General features: G+C 48.8%; 1 protein-coding gene across 1 annotated transcript in view; it reads right to left on the bottom strand.

Annotated features, from left to right (window-relative positions):
- Window positions 1-17617, bottom strand: part of LOC102450506 (opsin-5-like) — a 51835-nt gene that overhangs the window by 22371 nt on the left and 11847 nt on the right. Inside the window, exon 2 of the mRNA XM_075901221.1 lies at window positions 3418-3505. Coding sequence (XP_075757336.1) covers window positions 3418-3505 — 88 coding nt within the window. The remainder of the gene's footprint in view (window positions 1-3417; window positions 3506-17617) is intronic.

Below are 17617 nucleotides of genomic sequence, written 5' to 3'. Positions count from 1 at the left end.
ATCTACCAGTAGATCCAGAGCCTCTGACAGGTGATCCTGACTGGTTTGGCACAGTGGCTATCAAGTGCCAACACTTTAGCTGTTCCTCTGCCCACTGCTGCGCACCTCTGGCACTTTGCCTTGGAGCTGTTCCCCCAGAAGCCTCCTGCTTGCTGTGCAGAGCAGGGGAAGCAAAAGAGGGCGCTGATGTCAAGGTGCCCCCTTGTCCCACCCTGTATCCTATCTCCACAGAGAAGGGGGGGCACAACAGGACTAGGGATAGAGTAAGTTTGCTGGCAGCTTTTGGGAATGGTGCAGGGACAGGGCAGGAGTGAGCCTGCCTTAGCTCCACTGAACCGCCACCCAGGAGCCACCTGAGGTAAGCAGAGCCCAGCTGGAGTCCACATTCTGAACCCCTACCCATCATGAACTGCCTCCTATACCTTAAGTCCCTGGCTGGGTGCTGGCAGGCTTGCACGTGGCACGGGCACCATAGCCAGACCGTGCCCCTTTAAGGGCTCCGGGGCCGGGAGGGGGGCAGAAGAGTTTCCCTGGTTGTGCCCAGAGTGGCCACCAGGGCAAGCTGGGGAGGCCTAGCCTCCCACTAGTTCGGATTAAGTGGCTACACAGCCCTTAATTCGAACTAGGCGTTAGTTCTCGTAGAATGAGGTTTACCTAGTTTGAATTAAGCGCGCCGCTAGTTTGAATTAAGTTCGAACTAGCGGTTTGCCTGTGTAGCGCCTATCAAAGTTAATTCGAACTAACGGCTGTTAGTTCGAATTAACTTTGTAGTGTAGACATACCCTAGCACTTTCTGACCTACTTTCTCCAACAGGTCATGATTTTATAGAAATCAATCATATTCCCGCTCCCCTTAATCTTTCAGCTTTAGTATAACCTACAGACACAACTCACAAGAATGAAAGTATAAGAACTTGACCAGTTTGGCTGTAGGGGGTGGGGAGGAGGCGTGCAGAGGAATGGCACAAGGTGGGCTCATTGGTCGGGGACAAAATTCTGACCTAGGGAGTGGTCTTTGAGCTGTATGGTCAGTGTGATCCGTCTCTAGGTCTGGAGCCCATGCCTCATCGGATACCCTGCGTGATCCCTTAATGTTACAAACTATTATTTCCAGAGGTATCCAAGCCATTAATTTCTTCTCTCCCTGATAGCAGAGCTCTTTTGTTCAGTGCATCATTAAGCATCTCCTAGCAGTAGACAGAGAGGCTAATTAATTTCCCTTGCTACCTATCAAAACCTATAATGGATAAGTTATTGAGAAGGCAGTTGTGTGGGACTGTGTCAAATCCTGCTTTCAGTTACACTGATAACTCTGCAGGCTGCAGTATCTTCCTTTCTGTTATTTCCACTCCAATTCATCTGATGAAGTGGGTTTTACCCACAAAAATTTATGAGCCTAAATATTTTTGTTAGTCTCTAAGGTGCCACAGGACTACTTTTGTTTTGAAAGTTACAAACTGAGGCTCTGTCTAGACTACGGAGTTTTTCTGGGATACATCCAGGGAATGCGTCTGCTCTTCTGACATTTTTTATGGAAAGGCAGACGTGCTCTTTCAAAATCCCTGTCTCCTTCATTTCATGAGGAAGAAGAGCTCTTTTGAAAGGAGGTTTTTCCAAAATTTGGAAATTTGATGGACCAAATTTTGGAAAAGCATCTTCTAAAAAAAGTATTGGAAAAGGTATGCAAATTGCAGAGCACAATTTGTGTACCTTTTTCCGATTTTTAACATGGCTACCCCTCTGAGACAGTTCTACACCAGCAGAACAAAGAGCAGGATCTCGCCCTATGAACATTTGGCTGCCTCAGCACTGCCTGTTGATTATCCTTAATTTTCTTTCAGCATTGATTCACCTCTCCCCACACCACAGTGTGTGTCACAAAGCTTCTCTTACTGCTCACACTCATCCCTAGGCAAAGAGAGCGAGTGCTTTCCCAGAGAATTTTGATATTTCAACACTTGATTTCATCCTAGTCAGAAACTAAATAAAAAATTATTACATTCTCTTCAAAAGCAACCGGAGCCCCAGCCTCCAGGGTGGTCTGCCTGGTGAGCCGCCTTGCAGTCATCCCCTGCAATCCGAGAGGTTCCCATCCCCAGGGCAGTCTTCTGGGGTGTCCTTCCCCAGAGCCATGGACCCTGGCAATTCAGCTTCCCCAGCAGTGTACCAAGTACGTTGCCCAACATCCAAAAGGACCAGCTGGCAGGAAGCCAGGCAGGTTACTTGCAGAAACCCCAGTAAATTCAGTCGGAACTTCAGCCAAATTGAACCATCTCCCCAGAACTTTTTAATTTTGCTGAATTGACCAATTCTGACAACCTTGTTTTATTGGCATTTTTCTGGCCAGCTTTTTGCCTTCTCTAATTCTTATTTTTACAGGCAAAACATTGCATGCCTTACTCACGTGAGCATCCCCATGGGAATAAATAGTTTTGCTCACTTTAGGCAGGGTTAGGCCTGATCCGACCATTTCTTTACACCTCAGTTTTGTTCATTGGCTTTCAGGCGCCCCCTGCTGCTAAGAAAGGGCAGTTCTGAGGTGTACACACTTCTTAAAGGTAATAGTAATAGAAATGTAGCCGTGTTAGTCTGGTGTAGCTGAAACAAAATACAGGACTATGTAGCACTTTAAAGACTAACAAGATGGTTTATTAGATGATGATCTTTCGTGGGCCAGACCCACTTCCTCAGATCAAATAGTGGAAGAAAATTGGCATGACCGTATATACCAAAGGATACATTGCAGGTGGAGTAATGGCAGTTCGAATTAGGAGCTTTAATTCGAACTACCTAGCCCGTGCTGCGTGTAGCTGTGGGCAGGTAGTTCGAACTACGGGGCATTTAAAAATGGTGGTGCCCGGGAAAATGCAAATAAAGCCTGGGATATTTAAATCCCGGACTTCATTTGCAAGTTTGAATGACTACATTAGTCACCCTAGTTCAAACTAGGGTGTCATTGTAAACATACCCTTAGGTATTTGAGGTCTGCTCCTGCTCCCAGTGTCTGGCTGCGACAGGAATTGTATCAAGGCCTATATATCACTCTTCCACTTCAAAGCATTTTATAATAATAAATCCTCACACCCCTCTATGAGGGAGATATTGTGCTATTTGCCTCACTTTGCACGTGGAGAAATTGAGGCACAGAGCACTGATGGGACTTGCCCAAAGACCCAAAGGAAATCGGTGTCTGGAGAAGAACCTGGAAAGTCCTGTGACTTGTTTGTGATGAAGGAGAGTGTGGGTGGGGTGAGCCCAGATGAATCCAAAGACCATGAAACATTTTTCTAGAAGTAATACACTGATAGAAGTGACTGCATGGTGCCTGAATCTCTCTGACAGACCTATCTGTAGCTTGTGCCATCCTTGATGGCAATGGGTGTAAGCTCACTTGCCTGACATGATGTCTCTCCTTACCAAAGAGCAAATAGAGTGTGCCGAAAATCAGGTCTTCTCTCTCCGATAAGGTGGATGTGAACGCTGAGGAGTCGGAAGCATTTCCCATCTACAAAATAGAATGCAAATGTAAGGGGAGGTGAATTTTGATTCTAAGCCTCACAATAAGACAATTACTCACAGGTACACCAGTGCGAGGGCCTGAGCCAGAGGATTGGGTTGGGAGTATGCCCCTGTGACGGGTCTGCCGGGACCCGCACTGCATCCAGCGCGGAGGGGTGTTGCCGAGGAATGGCGCAGTGAGCGGCGAACCCTCCACCGCTTTGCAGGGAGGTGGGGGAAGCCCTGCGCAGCCGCCGGCAATGGCCAACTGGGGAAATCGTGTTATTCCGGGGACTGTCGTGTAATACAAAAACGTTCCCTGAAAAAAAATGGTGCTATCGCGAAAACATGTTAAGCGGGCACATGCTAAATGAGAAATTACTGTACCATGCTCTGAGTGAGCTGACCAGTCCAAAATGTGATTTTTCCAACAGCCGTGCTCCCCCAGGAAAAGCTGGACATGTCTTGGGGTTTGTTTTTATTAAGTTTTCTGGAAGTTTTTTCGTCTCATGGACCATGTGGGGTTGTGGACTATTCCCGCGAACAAGTATTAGACAATATTTTTCCTTAGGCTTCACCCACATCCTGTCTCCAACAAAACAATCAACTTTGTATGCAGTTAGAGGGCAGCCGGAAGACCATTTAACAATGTGGTCTGTGGTTAACACAGGCGGTGAGTTATATGGGCCTGTGGTGCCCCTGCTCCACCAATATTGTGGAACCTGGGGCTCCACCAATGTGTGGTTTTCTATTTTCAGAGCCATCCTGTCCACAGGATGGGCCAGGGCAATCACCCTGGCCCTGCACTTTGCGTGGTCCTACACTTCAGAGGGACGCATGGAGGACTAGTAGGGGGCCTGCTGCTGGCTGCAGCGAGCAACCCAGCCTCTCTGCTCTGCCCCTTCCTGCCCCCATTCCACCCCCTTCTTCAAACCCTGCCCTGCCTCTTTCTGGTTTCCATCCCTGCCCCCAAGCAACACTGGGAATCAGAAGGGTGGGGTCACTTGCTGATGCCGATGCCAGAGCCAGGCCCCATGCTAATCTCCCAAGCCACCCTGGATCCATGTCCCTCTGAAGTGCAGGTTCCAGGTTGGCTGCCCAAGTCCACCCTCTGTATGGTACAGCTCTGCTTGGGCTGTTCTGGGCATCACCCAAAATTATGCAAACCTGGCACCCAAGGTGGTTAAGTCTCTGTGAGTGCTGCATGAAACTTGTTTGTCGTTGTTTGATGCCGCTCCTTTCAGTGCTTTTCTGATGGCCATAGAACAAGAACGTGTGCAAAGCAGCATAGAATGTTCTGCCCCATCAAAGCTGCTGCTGGCTCATTAACCCCAAAGCCAGACCCCCCATGGGACATGACCAGGCCAGCTCCACAGCTATCCACAGATGTGGGCCAATTTATCCAGCTGAGCTATGGCTCCAAGTTCTAGGAAAGCGAAGACTGTTCCCACTGGAAACAAACTGTGATCATTCTTCTCTGCAAAACACAGCTCTTGGTTTGTACTTTTCATTTGGGACAATGGGATGCCAATGGGAAACACAATCCATCCATATCTTTATTTGCTTCTTCCCAGTGCCTGCAGCATCTTCCAGAATCCCATGTAGTGTGCACCCTTGCTCCCGCCACCAAGTCCCTCTTAAAGACTCATTTTGTAAAGACAGCACTGACCTCCTGTTTTGCTTTTGCCCATTTCTGTCCTCACACCCCATGCTGCAGTAACAAACAAATGATGCCATTTTATTCTGAAATGATTGGCTCCTCTCTACCTTTTTTTTTTAAAAAAAAAGTAACCTTCTTGGCTGAGGCCATGCAGTGAGTGAGTGACAGAGCTGGGAAGAGAGCACCAAGGTCTGTTTTACACTAGTGTTTCGCACCTATAGCTCCAGCAGATTTCAATAGGAGCAGCAATTGCTCGTCCCCTCTGAAACCCAGACACCAAGGAGTTCTGGCCACTGTGGGCCAGATTTTCAGTCACAGGTGCACTCTATGTGGTGCATACACTTGTGTATCCTGATTTACACCTGCAAATGTCTGCACACGCATGCATGCAGCAACTTAGAAAATGTCTATGGGATACTGGAGTGAATTGTGCCTGCCCCTTCCCACAGATGTGCAGTGGTGCAGGAGGAGTGTATCTAACAACTAGGCACAATTGAAGTTCTGCTGCTCTGAGGAGATCAGGGACTGCTCCCTCTCTGCTCCCATGGAGAGTGCCCTGTGGTCTCAAAGGGACTGTGGCCCCATCTTACCAGCCCACAAAGAATGACTGGCATGTGGGGGGAAGGGTACAGAGGACGCCACAAAGAGATGCAGGTGCCTTCCTACCGCTCAGCAGGAAGTTCTAGACGGTGTTGTGCCTCCAAGAGCCCATCCTCCACTGCTGCAGCACCTCTTCAGCCCCCCTCTCCCCAACAGAGATGTGCCTTCCAAACCCTGAGAGCCTCATAACATTTGGTAAAGAAGTAGCCAGTGAGCATTCCGTAAAACATGTCTGTATCCGGAGATCGTACGCACAGCCATGCCGTATGATTGCAGCTGCTCATGGCTGTTTCCATATCGCCTCCCGTCTTACAGGCACCCAGGGTAGGTTCACCATCTGCGGAAGCTCTGCCATGTGTTACTCTTTCCATGAGTTGCTGCACCTACAGTGCAAAGAGGCTGGATTCCAATATGGGCTTTTTGGAAAGCGATGAAGCTTCATACCATGAAAACGCCTTCTGCCGCCAAGGATGTATGGCTGCATCTTGAAGATGCTCCAAGGACCAGTATTGGTACCTTAGCTGGAGGGTGTTTTTAATGAGGATCCTTTCTTAGGCAATTCAGAGAACTGCTATCCTGCCAGGAAAGCAGATTCCCAAACCATGGAAGGCTAAAGGATTTGCACTTGGCAACCCGACAGTTTCTAGTTGTGGCATTTGTTCTAAAGCATTTTTATTCAAACGATTGCTCAGAACTGCTTTATGGAGATTCCTGCTCCATAACAGGACTTTGATTTTTACAGCCAGAAGGATTCAATTAAAGGAATTGTCTGTTTAATATCCTTGGAGCCCACATTAAAAAAAAAAAACCTTGTTGTTTCCTGAACTATCCACCAGGAGCCAGATCCGCAGCAGGTGTAACTCAGCATTGTTCCACTCAATTCAGTACAGTGATACCAAATTTACACCAGCGGCAGCCCTGGCTACAGATCTTCATTTTGTGACACGCTGTGAAACTTCCAAAGCCATCAGAACCTTTTCTCATTTCCATCCCATGTGATAGCTGAGATGGTACAAGAAAGAAGCTGATGAAGACACCTCTGTTTGTAAAGAGCTGTTGAATCACACACTGTTCCCACATTTCATGGTGGTTTCTGGCTGCTAATCGGTTTGTTTGTTTACTCCAAGTACTTCCTCCTTTAAAAGCCTGGCAGGACAGACAGTAAGCTTGCTGATAGAAGTGTATTTAAAAAAAAAAGTTAAAGTTATGTTTGCTTTCTTAGGATGCCGAAGTCATCATGTTTTATTGGTCTAATTAGTTTTTGTGTTGTTTTCATGCAGCTGCACCTTGAAACCTTTGGCTCTTAGAAAGTTAATAGGGGGTAATAAAGTGGAACGTTTGATGCTTTTCAGACTACTCATTCCCTCTGCTAGTAACATAAATGGAAAAATATTTTACTCATTTAAAAAAAAACTAAGGAAGGGAGGGGAGAAAATAATGAGATAATTATGTTTTAATGGCTGCTGGCCTGCTTCTGGGAGGTTTAATACCGGCATTATTTCTGTTCCTTCCTCTCTGCCCTCCCCCCACCTGTGTACCATATGAGCACCTAATAAATAGGAGCCGTGCCAATGAATAATAGAGTAGCAGGTGTTGTAAAAGCAATTCAGCTGACAACCATGCCAGGAGAGGTGTTCCCATGTGCCAGGCAGCACAACTGACACCAGCACAGGCTGTGGTCAGAATGAGAAGTTCCCATCTGGCAATGAAGTGTGAAGCCAGAGGTGATAGGTGTGTTAGGTGAGTTCTGCTATTAGTCATCTTCAAACTAGTGCGTACTGGAGGTAACTGGTCTTCCAGTAGGCACCTCCTTGCCCCAGGCAGTGCAGTGTAAGAACGTTGTTATCCATTTGGGACAGACAGTGCTATCCTAGATGCACAACCGTCTGTCCCCCATGATGGGAGCACCCAGAAATAACTATCTCCAAAGAAAGAGACAGTGAGAGCATGCTGGGGTGAGAACCTACATCCCCACCGGTCCTTCAACCCAGCAACAGCTTGTCGGTGTCTCTTCATCGCGTTGACTAGCAGGGCCTTATTTTCAGAGACATGAAATGTGACAGACTAGCCAAATGCAGGGTTGGAAAGCCCCAGTCAAAAGGACAGCTAAGTGCTGAATTGCGCTTCCATGTGCAGGATTTCAATGTCTCAGTACGGTGCCAGCAGATGTGAACATGATAAAAAATTTGGCTCTGTCTCTTTTTGGTTCTTGAATTATTTAGGAGGCACCCCTCTGGGGATACGACCAGGACTAATGGGCTGGAACTGAGAGAGGAGAAATGTGAGCTGAATATCAGGAAAGACTTCTTGACAGGGATTTGTGTCAAGCAAAGAATTGTCTCCAAGGGGAGGGAAGGAGTGGAAACCCCAGTGCTTAGAATTTTAAAGTTGGACTGGATAAAGAAATAGGAAACGTACTGTAGAGGGAAAGTGTGTATTGCTCTCATGAATATGGGCTAGTTCTTTTCCACCTTCAACTTCTATGATTCCGCAAGCAAGATAAGGAGTATTACTTCCTTTTTACAGATGGGGAAACAGGCATAGAATGGTGAAGTAATTTTTGCCCCAGAGTACAGAAGTCAATATCAGACTGGAATTCAAACCTGCAAGTTCCTGGCTGCCAGTCCTGTGTTTACATCACTAGGCCATGTTGCTCACTATGGGATGCTAGGAAACTGCTAACGGGCTTTTATCTGCAGCATTTCAATCCAGACACAAGACTACGTAGGGGATACTATTGGGCTAGTATCCCTGGGGAATACTGTCTTTCTTTTCATGAACTACTGATGACATTGGGTCTCTCAAATGGAGCAACCACTAATTATTTATACATGGTTAAAAATGCCAGACTCCTATCCAAAACTGCACTCAGACAGATGAGCCTAATTACTTCAAGTAGCAACTCAATTGGCATTGAGTGTAAATCTATTTTAAGGCACTAACTGGTGTTAAACTGCCAATAGATCTTCATTCCCTGAGTTTCTGGTCCCTATAGGCCACTTCACTGTGAACTCTAATTAGTTTGGCTTGTTTCGTGACTTTCTCAAGACATTGGGTAGGTTTTGTACACAAGTCGCAGGGTTGTTGTTGCTCGGGTAGCTTTCTTCATTGCTTATCACTATGAGGAGTTAACTGGGAACAATTCAAAGGCTTTGTAGGTGGCACTGATTAAGATAGAGGTTATGCCTTAGCCAGCTAATAAAAATGGATGAATGTTCAAGCATTTTTAAAATTGTAGAGTTGCCTGGAAAAATTAGAATGCTGGTCAAGGTCATTAGGGTAAGTTATAGTGTGCACATTAACCCACATTGTGAACTCAGCTGTTAAGAATGATGTAAAAGTTCCTAAAATACAACAATAACCCAGATCAATGATATTCACATTTCAAAGTGGTTCCAGGGCCAAATTAGCGCTTAACATGATGCAAAAGATCCATTGACTCTATACTGCTATATTAAATGAAACATTTAAACAGTATGAAAGGAACAATATTGTGTGTGTAATTCTCACAGCAAATGAGTGACCAGATATTATTTTATTGACTACAACTGGTTAATAGCACAGTAAAAGCACCCTGACTCGTTAGTAACTTGGATCAGTTAATAATTAAATCACGCAGGATTTTTTAATATCACATACTGCAAAGAGGATGTGATATTAAAGAGACTTGTAGCTCCTCAGCCTTGGTCTCAGAAGAACAAATGACGATGGGAGAAGGTATGAAAAGGAGATAGAACAACTGAGTTAGTCTAAACAAAAAGGCCCAGGGGATATGATTCAAGGATTGTATTGAAATGATGCTTGTTAAAAACAGGACCCCTCCTGATCCTGAGAGGGGTTGTGACCAGAACAGGCCAGAGAGAGTCAGACCCCAGATACCACTACTATCCCTGCCAGTCCCACCGGATCCCCAGCACGCTGTGCGATGACCGTTCTTACCATCTCTGAGAAGAGACCGTTACCGAAGGGGTTTTTTCCTGCTAAGATTGGGCTTTAATAACAACAGGAGCATCATCTTCAGCCCAATTCAACTAACTGCTCTTTCCCCAGATAAGCAATTATTACCATCTTGGCTACCCCATAAGCAGAGGTGAGTGGTGAGGGAGGAGCTGGGAGGCCATTGTCCATCCATTACCCCCGCCTCAGGGAAGGGCCAGGACAACCCACTCAGCCTTAGGCCCTGCCTCTCCCTGCCTCCACCCCACCCTTGCTCTGCCCTCTCTTCTCTGCCTTTGTCTCTTCCCCCACCTGAGGTGGTCCCGGGGGCCGAGTGCAGCACCAGCAGCAGTGGTCCAACTCCCCATCCCTGCACTTACCAGCAGTGACAGGGGACGTGAAGCAGAGTGAGCTGGGTCTGCATTGCTCTGCTTTCCCCACCGCTGCTGGTGAAGGCAGGGAGGCCAGACGCCTGCTGCAGGCCCTCCCTGCTAGTCTCCCCGCCGGCTGCTGGCTGGTCCCTTTCCCTTCCCACCCACGGCGCTTGGGGCATGCGACCTTTTGTGCTCCCCCACGCATCACCCCTGCATCCAGGGCTGGACCAAGCCATTCCGGTGCCCCAAGCAGACAGTATAATTGCGCCCCGGGTTGCGGGAGGGTGCATGCACGGCCCTGCCCCTGCACCGGCACGTGGGAGAGGGCGGCACATAGGGGAGGGCGCACGGGGCGGGCCGAGCCTGGCCATGCAGGGCCCTGCGGCTGTGGGGGGAAGGGCACTGCTGGCCGGCGCTGTGGGGGTTAACATGACCCCCGCCCCGGGCGGCCACTGCAAGGTGGCCGCTGGGAGCTGCTGCAGCCGGCGCCCCTTACAGCTGCCATCAGGCGCTCCCCCGTAGGTTGGCACCCCCCCGTAGGTTGGCACCCCAGGCAGCTGCCTGGCTACCCAATGCCTTAATCCCGCCCTGCCTGCATCTAAGGGTATGTCTACACTACCACCCCAGTTCGATCTAGGGTGGTAACGTAGGCAACCGGAATTGCAAATGAAGCCCGGGATTTGAATTTCCTGGGCTTCATCTGCATAAAGCCGGGCGCTGCCATTTTTAAATGTCCGCTAGTGCGGACTCCGTGTCGCGTGGCTTGGTCCTGGGGGGGTCCCTTCTCTAGACTCTCCCACTAAAGGAAAGGGAACAAGGAACAGGGTTAAAATGAAAGTGTTATTTCATACTTCACATTTTAAACGCTTTGACTGCTTGTCCGTCTTTTCTGTCTCTTTTTAATAAACACTTGAAAAGGCTGTTAATGAAGTGCTTCCCATGGGGCTGAGCAGACGGAGGGCTGTGCATACCAGCCCCCGAACCTTGTCTAACACTCTTGACTATTGGACAGCGACTGGGTTATGACAGAACCTTTTGCCCATTTATCCCATGTAAATAGCATAACAGTGCCTTTCTGCATGGCTTGTTTCGAAACCTAAGCCCCCACACCCTAGAAACCTAAGCCCCCACCCACTGGACATCTAGATTCCTTGGGAAACTGTGTTCATCTGCCAGAGCCCTTCATCACTCCATGGTGGATTTTAGGATAATGCAAGTTTCTGTCTATGGACCTTCAACACGCTGTCGTCGTCCTTTGGGGCTTGCTGGGAGAACTCATCAAGGGCTAATCTATCCTAAGATGATCCCTCCAAAGGACTCAATTACACCTGTGCACACCTTAGGGCAGAGCCATCCTGGGGGGCACAGAGACAAGCAAATGCCCCCCGTGCCCCACATGTGGGGCTCAGGGCAACACACCCCATCATAGGCCCTGTTCCTGCTCCACCTCTTGCCCCAAGCCCTGGCCCCACACCAACCCCTCTCTCAAGCAATTTGAGTTAAGGCATTATGGGGGCCTGGCATGAGTGGCAGCAGGAGTCACCCTCCCCACTCACCAGTAGGGCAGGAGTTGGAGTGGCTCAGCAGCCTTCCCCGCCATGCCCCACCTCCTCTCCCAGGCCTCTGCGCCCTAGTTCCCTGCAGCGACGGGAAGCAAAGTGCCCCATGGCCAACGCGCTCTGCTTCCCACTGCTTAAAAAAGCAGAGTGCAATAGACTGGGAAAGGACGGCAGGGTGGGGTGGAGTGGAGCAGCTCACTCTGGCTCCGGCTCCCACTGCCACTGTGAGTGTGGGAAGGGGGAACCAACCCAGGCTGTTGCCCTGCCCCCCCAGATAACCCCCAGGCCACCTTGGGACCCATCCATAGGGGCCCCCCAAAGCATGAAGCCTGGTGGGGCCACCCTGATTCATCCTAGGGACAGGGCAGCTCTGCCTCAGGCAGGTGTGCAGGCCCGGCACAGGTTAAGTTGGAGGGGTCCAATTACACCATCTGTTGGGTGGGGAGTCAGGAGGGTCTCAGAGAGCCTGTATCCAAGATGGCCGTGTTGCCTTTGGAAAGCAAGGTGAGATTATAGGGCGGTATTAGCAATAATGGAATGGATATGGGCCATGTGGTATTGGAAATGCATTAAAAAGGTCATTGGACCAAGGAGGACGTGCCTGGCTCTGCGTTAATCTGAGCTGAGGATTAGATTTTGCTCTGAGAAAGAACCATACAAATATAGGGCTTGAAGGGAGGTCCCCTCATCCGTCCCCCACACTCAGGCAGGATTCTGTGTAGCCCATCCAGATGAGGATTTGTCTTTGGACTAGAGATGTATGCGAGCCGAGGCTTATCGGGTAGTTGAGTCAACTGCTCACATTCCTCTCCCCTCCCCCAATTGCCTCTGTATTAGAGGCAGCAAGGAGGGTGGAAGCAGGAGCCGGCTTAAAAGCACTGCCCCAGCACTGTCTCTGAAGAGCTACCTCCCCCACCCCCTGCGCTGCCGCTTCTATAAGAGGCGGCAGTGAGACAGGGGAGGTTGCTGCAAAACAGCCCCTATCCACAGAGGCCAGGATTGGGTGTGAACCGGGGCTGCTGCTGGAGCAGCAGCCCCTGTCTGCGGGGGATCCCAGGTCCCCATTGAGAACCCCTGTGGACAGTGGCTGCTAAACCCAGCACAAGCCAGGACTGAATAAGCCCGGCTTAGTCCCAGCTCCAGGAGCTACCCCTGCTGTGGCTCTGCAGTTTAAATGTAGTAAGAGCCAGGCAGGCAGCTTACTACACTCAAACTGTAGAGCCTCAGTTGGAGGGTAACTCTCAGGGTACGTCTACACTACATGCCTCTGTCGGCAGAGGCATGTAGATTTGTTTGTTCAGCAAAGGCAAATGAAGCCGCGATTTAAATGATCGCGGCTTCATTTACATTTACATGGCTGCCGCGCTGAGCCGACAAACAGCTGTTTGTCGGCTCGCCGCTAGTCTGGACGTTCCCCCATCGACATCAAAGCCCTTTGTCGGCAGCCCCGGTAAACCTCATCCCACGAGGAATAATGGGGCTGCCGACAAAGGGCTTTGATGTCGACAGGGGGAACGTCCAGACTAGCGGCAAGCCGACAAACAGCTGATCAGCTGTTTGTTGGCTTAGCGCAGCAGCCATGTAAATGTAAATGAAGCCGCGATCATTTAAATCGCGGCTTCATTTGCCTTTGCTGATCTGTCTAATCTACATGCCTCTGCCGACAGAGACATGTAGTCTAGACACAGCCTCAGAGGCTTCCTCCCTTATCAACTAGTTGTGTAGTCGATAGAATTTCTTTCGACTACACGATTTGCTATTTACTTGGTTCCTAACATCCCTAATTTGGACACACATTGGCTGTGTCTAGACTGGCAAGTGAAAAACTTGCCAGCTGTCTACACTGGCCGTTTGAATTTCTGGAAAAGCACTGACGATCTCATGTAAGATCGTCAGTGATTTTCCGGAAAAACTATGCTGCTCCCATTTGGGCAAAAGTCTTTTTCCGAAAGACTTTTGCCCAAAAGGACCAGTGTAAACAGCACAGTAGTGTTTTCTGCAAAAAAGCCCCGATCGCGAAAATGGCGATCGGGGCTTTTATGTGGAAAACCGCATCTAGATTGACCACAGACGCTTTTCCGGAAAAAGTGCTTTTGCAGAAAAGCATCCTGTCAATCTAGACGTGCTTTTCCGAAAATGCTTTTAACGGAAAACTTTTCCATTAAAAGCATTTTCGGAAATTCATGCCAGTCTAGACGTAGCCATGAGTTTTCAGATCAGGAAAGGTCACTAGCAAAGCTGGGTAAAGGGGCAATTTCACCTCCTTTTCTTCATTTCTTTTCACGAAATACGCATCAGCTCGGTTTGACTGCTGCTGGGGCTATGTGAGCGGAGCCGCGGGAGAGGGGACTTGTTTGCCTAGAAACACAGACATCTAAGGAACGGGGCCCCCACTTCAGTCAGCAGTGGAGAAAGGTGCCTTTGTCCGTTACTGGGAAATGGAAATAAGCCTGCAATGCCAGTGTCTGCAGGGGAGTTCTCAGCACCTGGGGGAGCCATTTCTCTCACTTGGATCAGGCAGATGGAAGCTGTTTAATCCCTGGATTAAAGCTTTCACAGACACAAATCAAGAGAAGACCATTAAGGGCAGGCGGCTGCAGGGGAATACTCAGGAAGGATCTTTGACTCCTGCAGGATCCTTAGGCTTTGGCGAAAGGAGTGTGCCCTTTGGGATGTATTTGGGGACGGGACAATTGCTCACCCATCACACTGGCAGGTGCACATGGCCAGGGCAGGGAGATGCCCCTTTCCTTTCCACCTTCATGCTGCTCCATTGCAACAGGTGTTTATCTGAGCCAAGTGTCACGTCAAGCCCTTTCCCTGTGCCAAGGAAGCGCTCGTTGACCAATGCTGCAGGTAGCAGCTCCTGGTGCCCCTCGTTGCGGAAAATCTCAGCACACAGAGCTAGCAAATCCTGTCGGTTTCCTCCAGCTCGCCCTGCCAGATGCCCCCGAAACTCCCTGCACAATTGGACTCCACGGCGCGTAGCCCCGTGTGCGCTCTCCAGGTTCCACTCGCCTCCCTTTCCTGCAGCAGAACCATCCCAGCTCCATCATGCCTGGGAGAACCTCTGCAGCCATGGAGAGGAAGGGGCCGGATTTGTCTATTGGAAAGGCCTTTACAGCGCCAAGGCGACAAAGGACTCCCCTAACTGGAAGGATGAGGGATGCAGAGTTACGCCTCTGCCTCCCCCGCCCGCCCCGGGAGCAGCTAAACAGCCAACACAGGCTGCCCAGAGCAGGAGCTGGGTGGTGGTAGTAAAACCAGAGGACCGGTGTAACCCAGAGCAGAAGACCACAATCCAAGATTGCTGTAAATTAAGTTGGGACCATTTTGCTCTGCCCCCCTCAGGCTGGAACAGGAGAACTGCCTTTCTGCCCCCACACCAGGTTGGGTGCTGAGTGCAGCTCTGCTGAATACAGGGCCCTGGGTCTGAATTATAAAGCTCAGTCAAAGAAGCCAAACAAACGTAACATATTTCAGCAAAAGCCCTTCCAGCCAAAATCCACTATTGAGCTGCTCCATTTTCACAGATACCATTTTACATTCTAACAAAAGCTGAAGGAACTGGGCTTGTTTAGTTTGGAAAAGAGAAGACTGAGATGGGACATGGTAGCAGTTTTCAGGTATCTAAAAAGGTGTCACAGGGAGGAGGGGGGGAAATTGTTCTCCTGGGCCTCTGGTGATAGGACAAGAAGCAATGGGCTTAAATTGCAGCAATGAGGTTTAGGTTGAACATTAGGAAAAACTTCCTAACTGTCAGGGTGGTTAAACACTAGGGCTGTGTCTCGACTGGCCAGTTTTTCCAGAAAAACTTGCCAGCTGTCTACACTGGCCGCTTGAATTTCCGCAAAAGCACTGACTTCCTACTGTAAAAAATCAGTGCTTTTTGCAGAAATACTATGCTGCTCCCGTTCGGGCAAAAGTCCCTTTTGCGCAAAAGGGCCAATATAGACAGCTGAGATTTGTTTTCCGCAAAAAAGCCCCGATGGCAAAAATGGCGATCGGGGCTTTTTTGCACAAAAGCGCGTCTAGATTGGCACGGACGCTTTGCCGCAAAAAGTGCTTTTGCGGAAAAGCGTCCGTGCCAATCTAGACGCTCTTTTCCGAAAATGCTTTTAATGGAAAACTTTTCCGTTAAAAGCATTTCTGGAAAATCATGCCAGTCTAGACGTAGCCTAGAATAAGTTGCTTAGGGAGGTTGTGGAATCTGCATCTCTGGAGATATTTAAGTGCATGTTAGACGTCTATTAGGGATGGTCTAGATGGTACTGGGTCCTGCCATGAGGGCAGGGGACTGGACTCGACCTCTTGAAGTCCCCTCAAGTTCTAGTGTTCTACAATTCTATGGTTCTATTACATGGACTCTCAGCTAATATCATCCAGTTTTTCCTTGTATTGTCTTGTTCAGTGAGTGTTGCTGGTTGCTCTGCAGTGCTTATCTTCACATTACAATAGTTCCTACTGATAATCCACTCCATCTTTGTTTAAATGTACAGGGGGTCCTCACTATAAGTCCGAGATACGTTTAAAAAAACTTGGACTTATAGCGAAACAACTTAGAGGGGAATTTTTTCCCTGTGGCTGACTTCCATTTAAGCAAATTGGGGGGGGGGGGGGAGTGTTTTGCACGACTTATAGTGGGAAATGGGGGGACTTATAACACATCAGTTCCTACAAATGTCAACAACGTTAGTGTGGAATGGATATATACCGGGGCTACTTATAGCAGGACCCCCTGTACTCATTGGCATGATTGCTGGTTTTTAAAGCATTTGTAATTCACAAGTGTTAGATTTATTCCCTTTTCCTCTCCCTATTCTTCTGGAGCTTTCCTACTGGCTTGCAACAAATGTGTCTGACACAAATATCTATGCAATAGCAGAATACATCCATAAGAAGGTTATAAATTTGAGGCTCCATTTGTCCACTTATGTTCCATAGTTGTTCTGGGCGGAGCAGAAACTCCTGATCCTCCCTAGGTAAATGTTCACATAGTGTAATGAGCTAGATACATAAGTCCACCGTAAGAAACAGGATGCAAAAAGTCACCATGTGCTGTGTTTGCAGAATAAAAGTAGAATGAGATCTGCACAGGAAATCAATGCAACTAATGGTAACTCCTTGACACTGCATACTTGTTCTTAGCATGAGCTAAATCACTGGCTTTCAAACTTTTTTTTTCTCATGACCCAGTTGAAGAAAATTGTCAATGCCCGTGATCCAACACAATTATATCTTTTGACTAGAGTGCAGGCTTTGGGATGGGGCTGGGGATAAGGGGTGATGGAGGGGGCTCTGGACTTGGGTGAGGGCTTGTTTCCACTGGATCCCATGCAGCCGTGCTGTGGAGGTGCTAAAGCAGGTTTCCTGCCTGTCCTGGCACTGTGGTATGCCCTGTGCCACAGAAGTGGCCAGCAGCAGGTCCAGCTCCTATCTGGAGGCATGCACGAGGCTTTCTGCACACTGCTCCTGCCTGTAGGCACTCCCCATCCCCACCATCTGGCTCCCATGCCCAAACTCTGCTGCTGGTCACTTCCAAGGCACAGTGCAGGACAGGCAGGAAACCTGTCTTAGTACCCCCGCAGGTCACCTTACAGCAAACCGACCTCGTGCTTGGCATTATGCAACCCAGTACTGGGTCACTACCCGTTGTTTGAAAACCACTGAGCTAAATAACCAAGGGAATCAATCGACTCCCTCCACACTCATATCATGCTGAGTGTGCCTGACCTTTCCTGCATTGATCTATAGTGAGAATGAGAGTCCCTTCTCTGTATCCTCTGTGAGACTGATGGAAACTAGGGATCCAGCAAGCTTCCTTTTGCTAACTGCTGGGTCAGATAGGTGTGACCTGCAGATGTACAGCCCGAGAGACTTTTTTCCTCTTGTAAATGGTGAGGGATAGTGAGAGTTGAATGGATGGAGCTATTTAATCCATGTCCACAGCATGAGTCCCAGTCAAGCACTCAGGATACATTAAGAAATGG

This window comes from Pelodiscus sinensis, chromosome 18 (genome assembly GCF_049634645.1).
Source record: "Pelodiscus sinensis isolate JC-2024 chromosome 18, ASM4963464v1, whole genome shotgun sequence".
In the NCBI taxonomy this organism is placed as follows: Eukaryota; Metazoa; Chordata; order Testudines; family Trionychidae; genus Pelodiscus; species Pelodiscus sinensis.
Note: the sequence above shows the minus strand (reverse complement) of the source record. Positions and strands in the feature narration are given on the sequence as shown.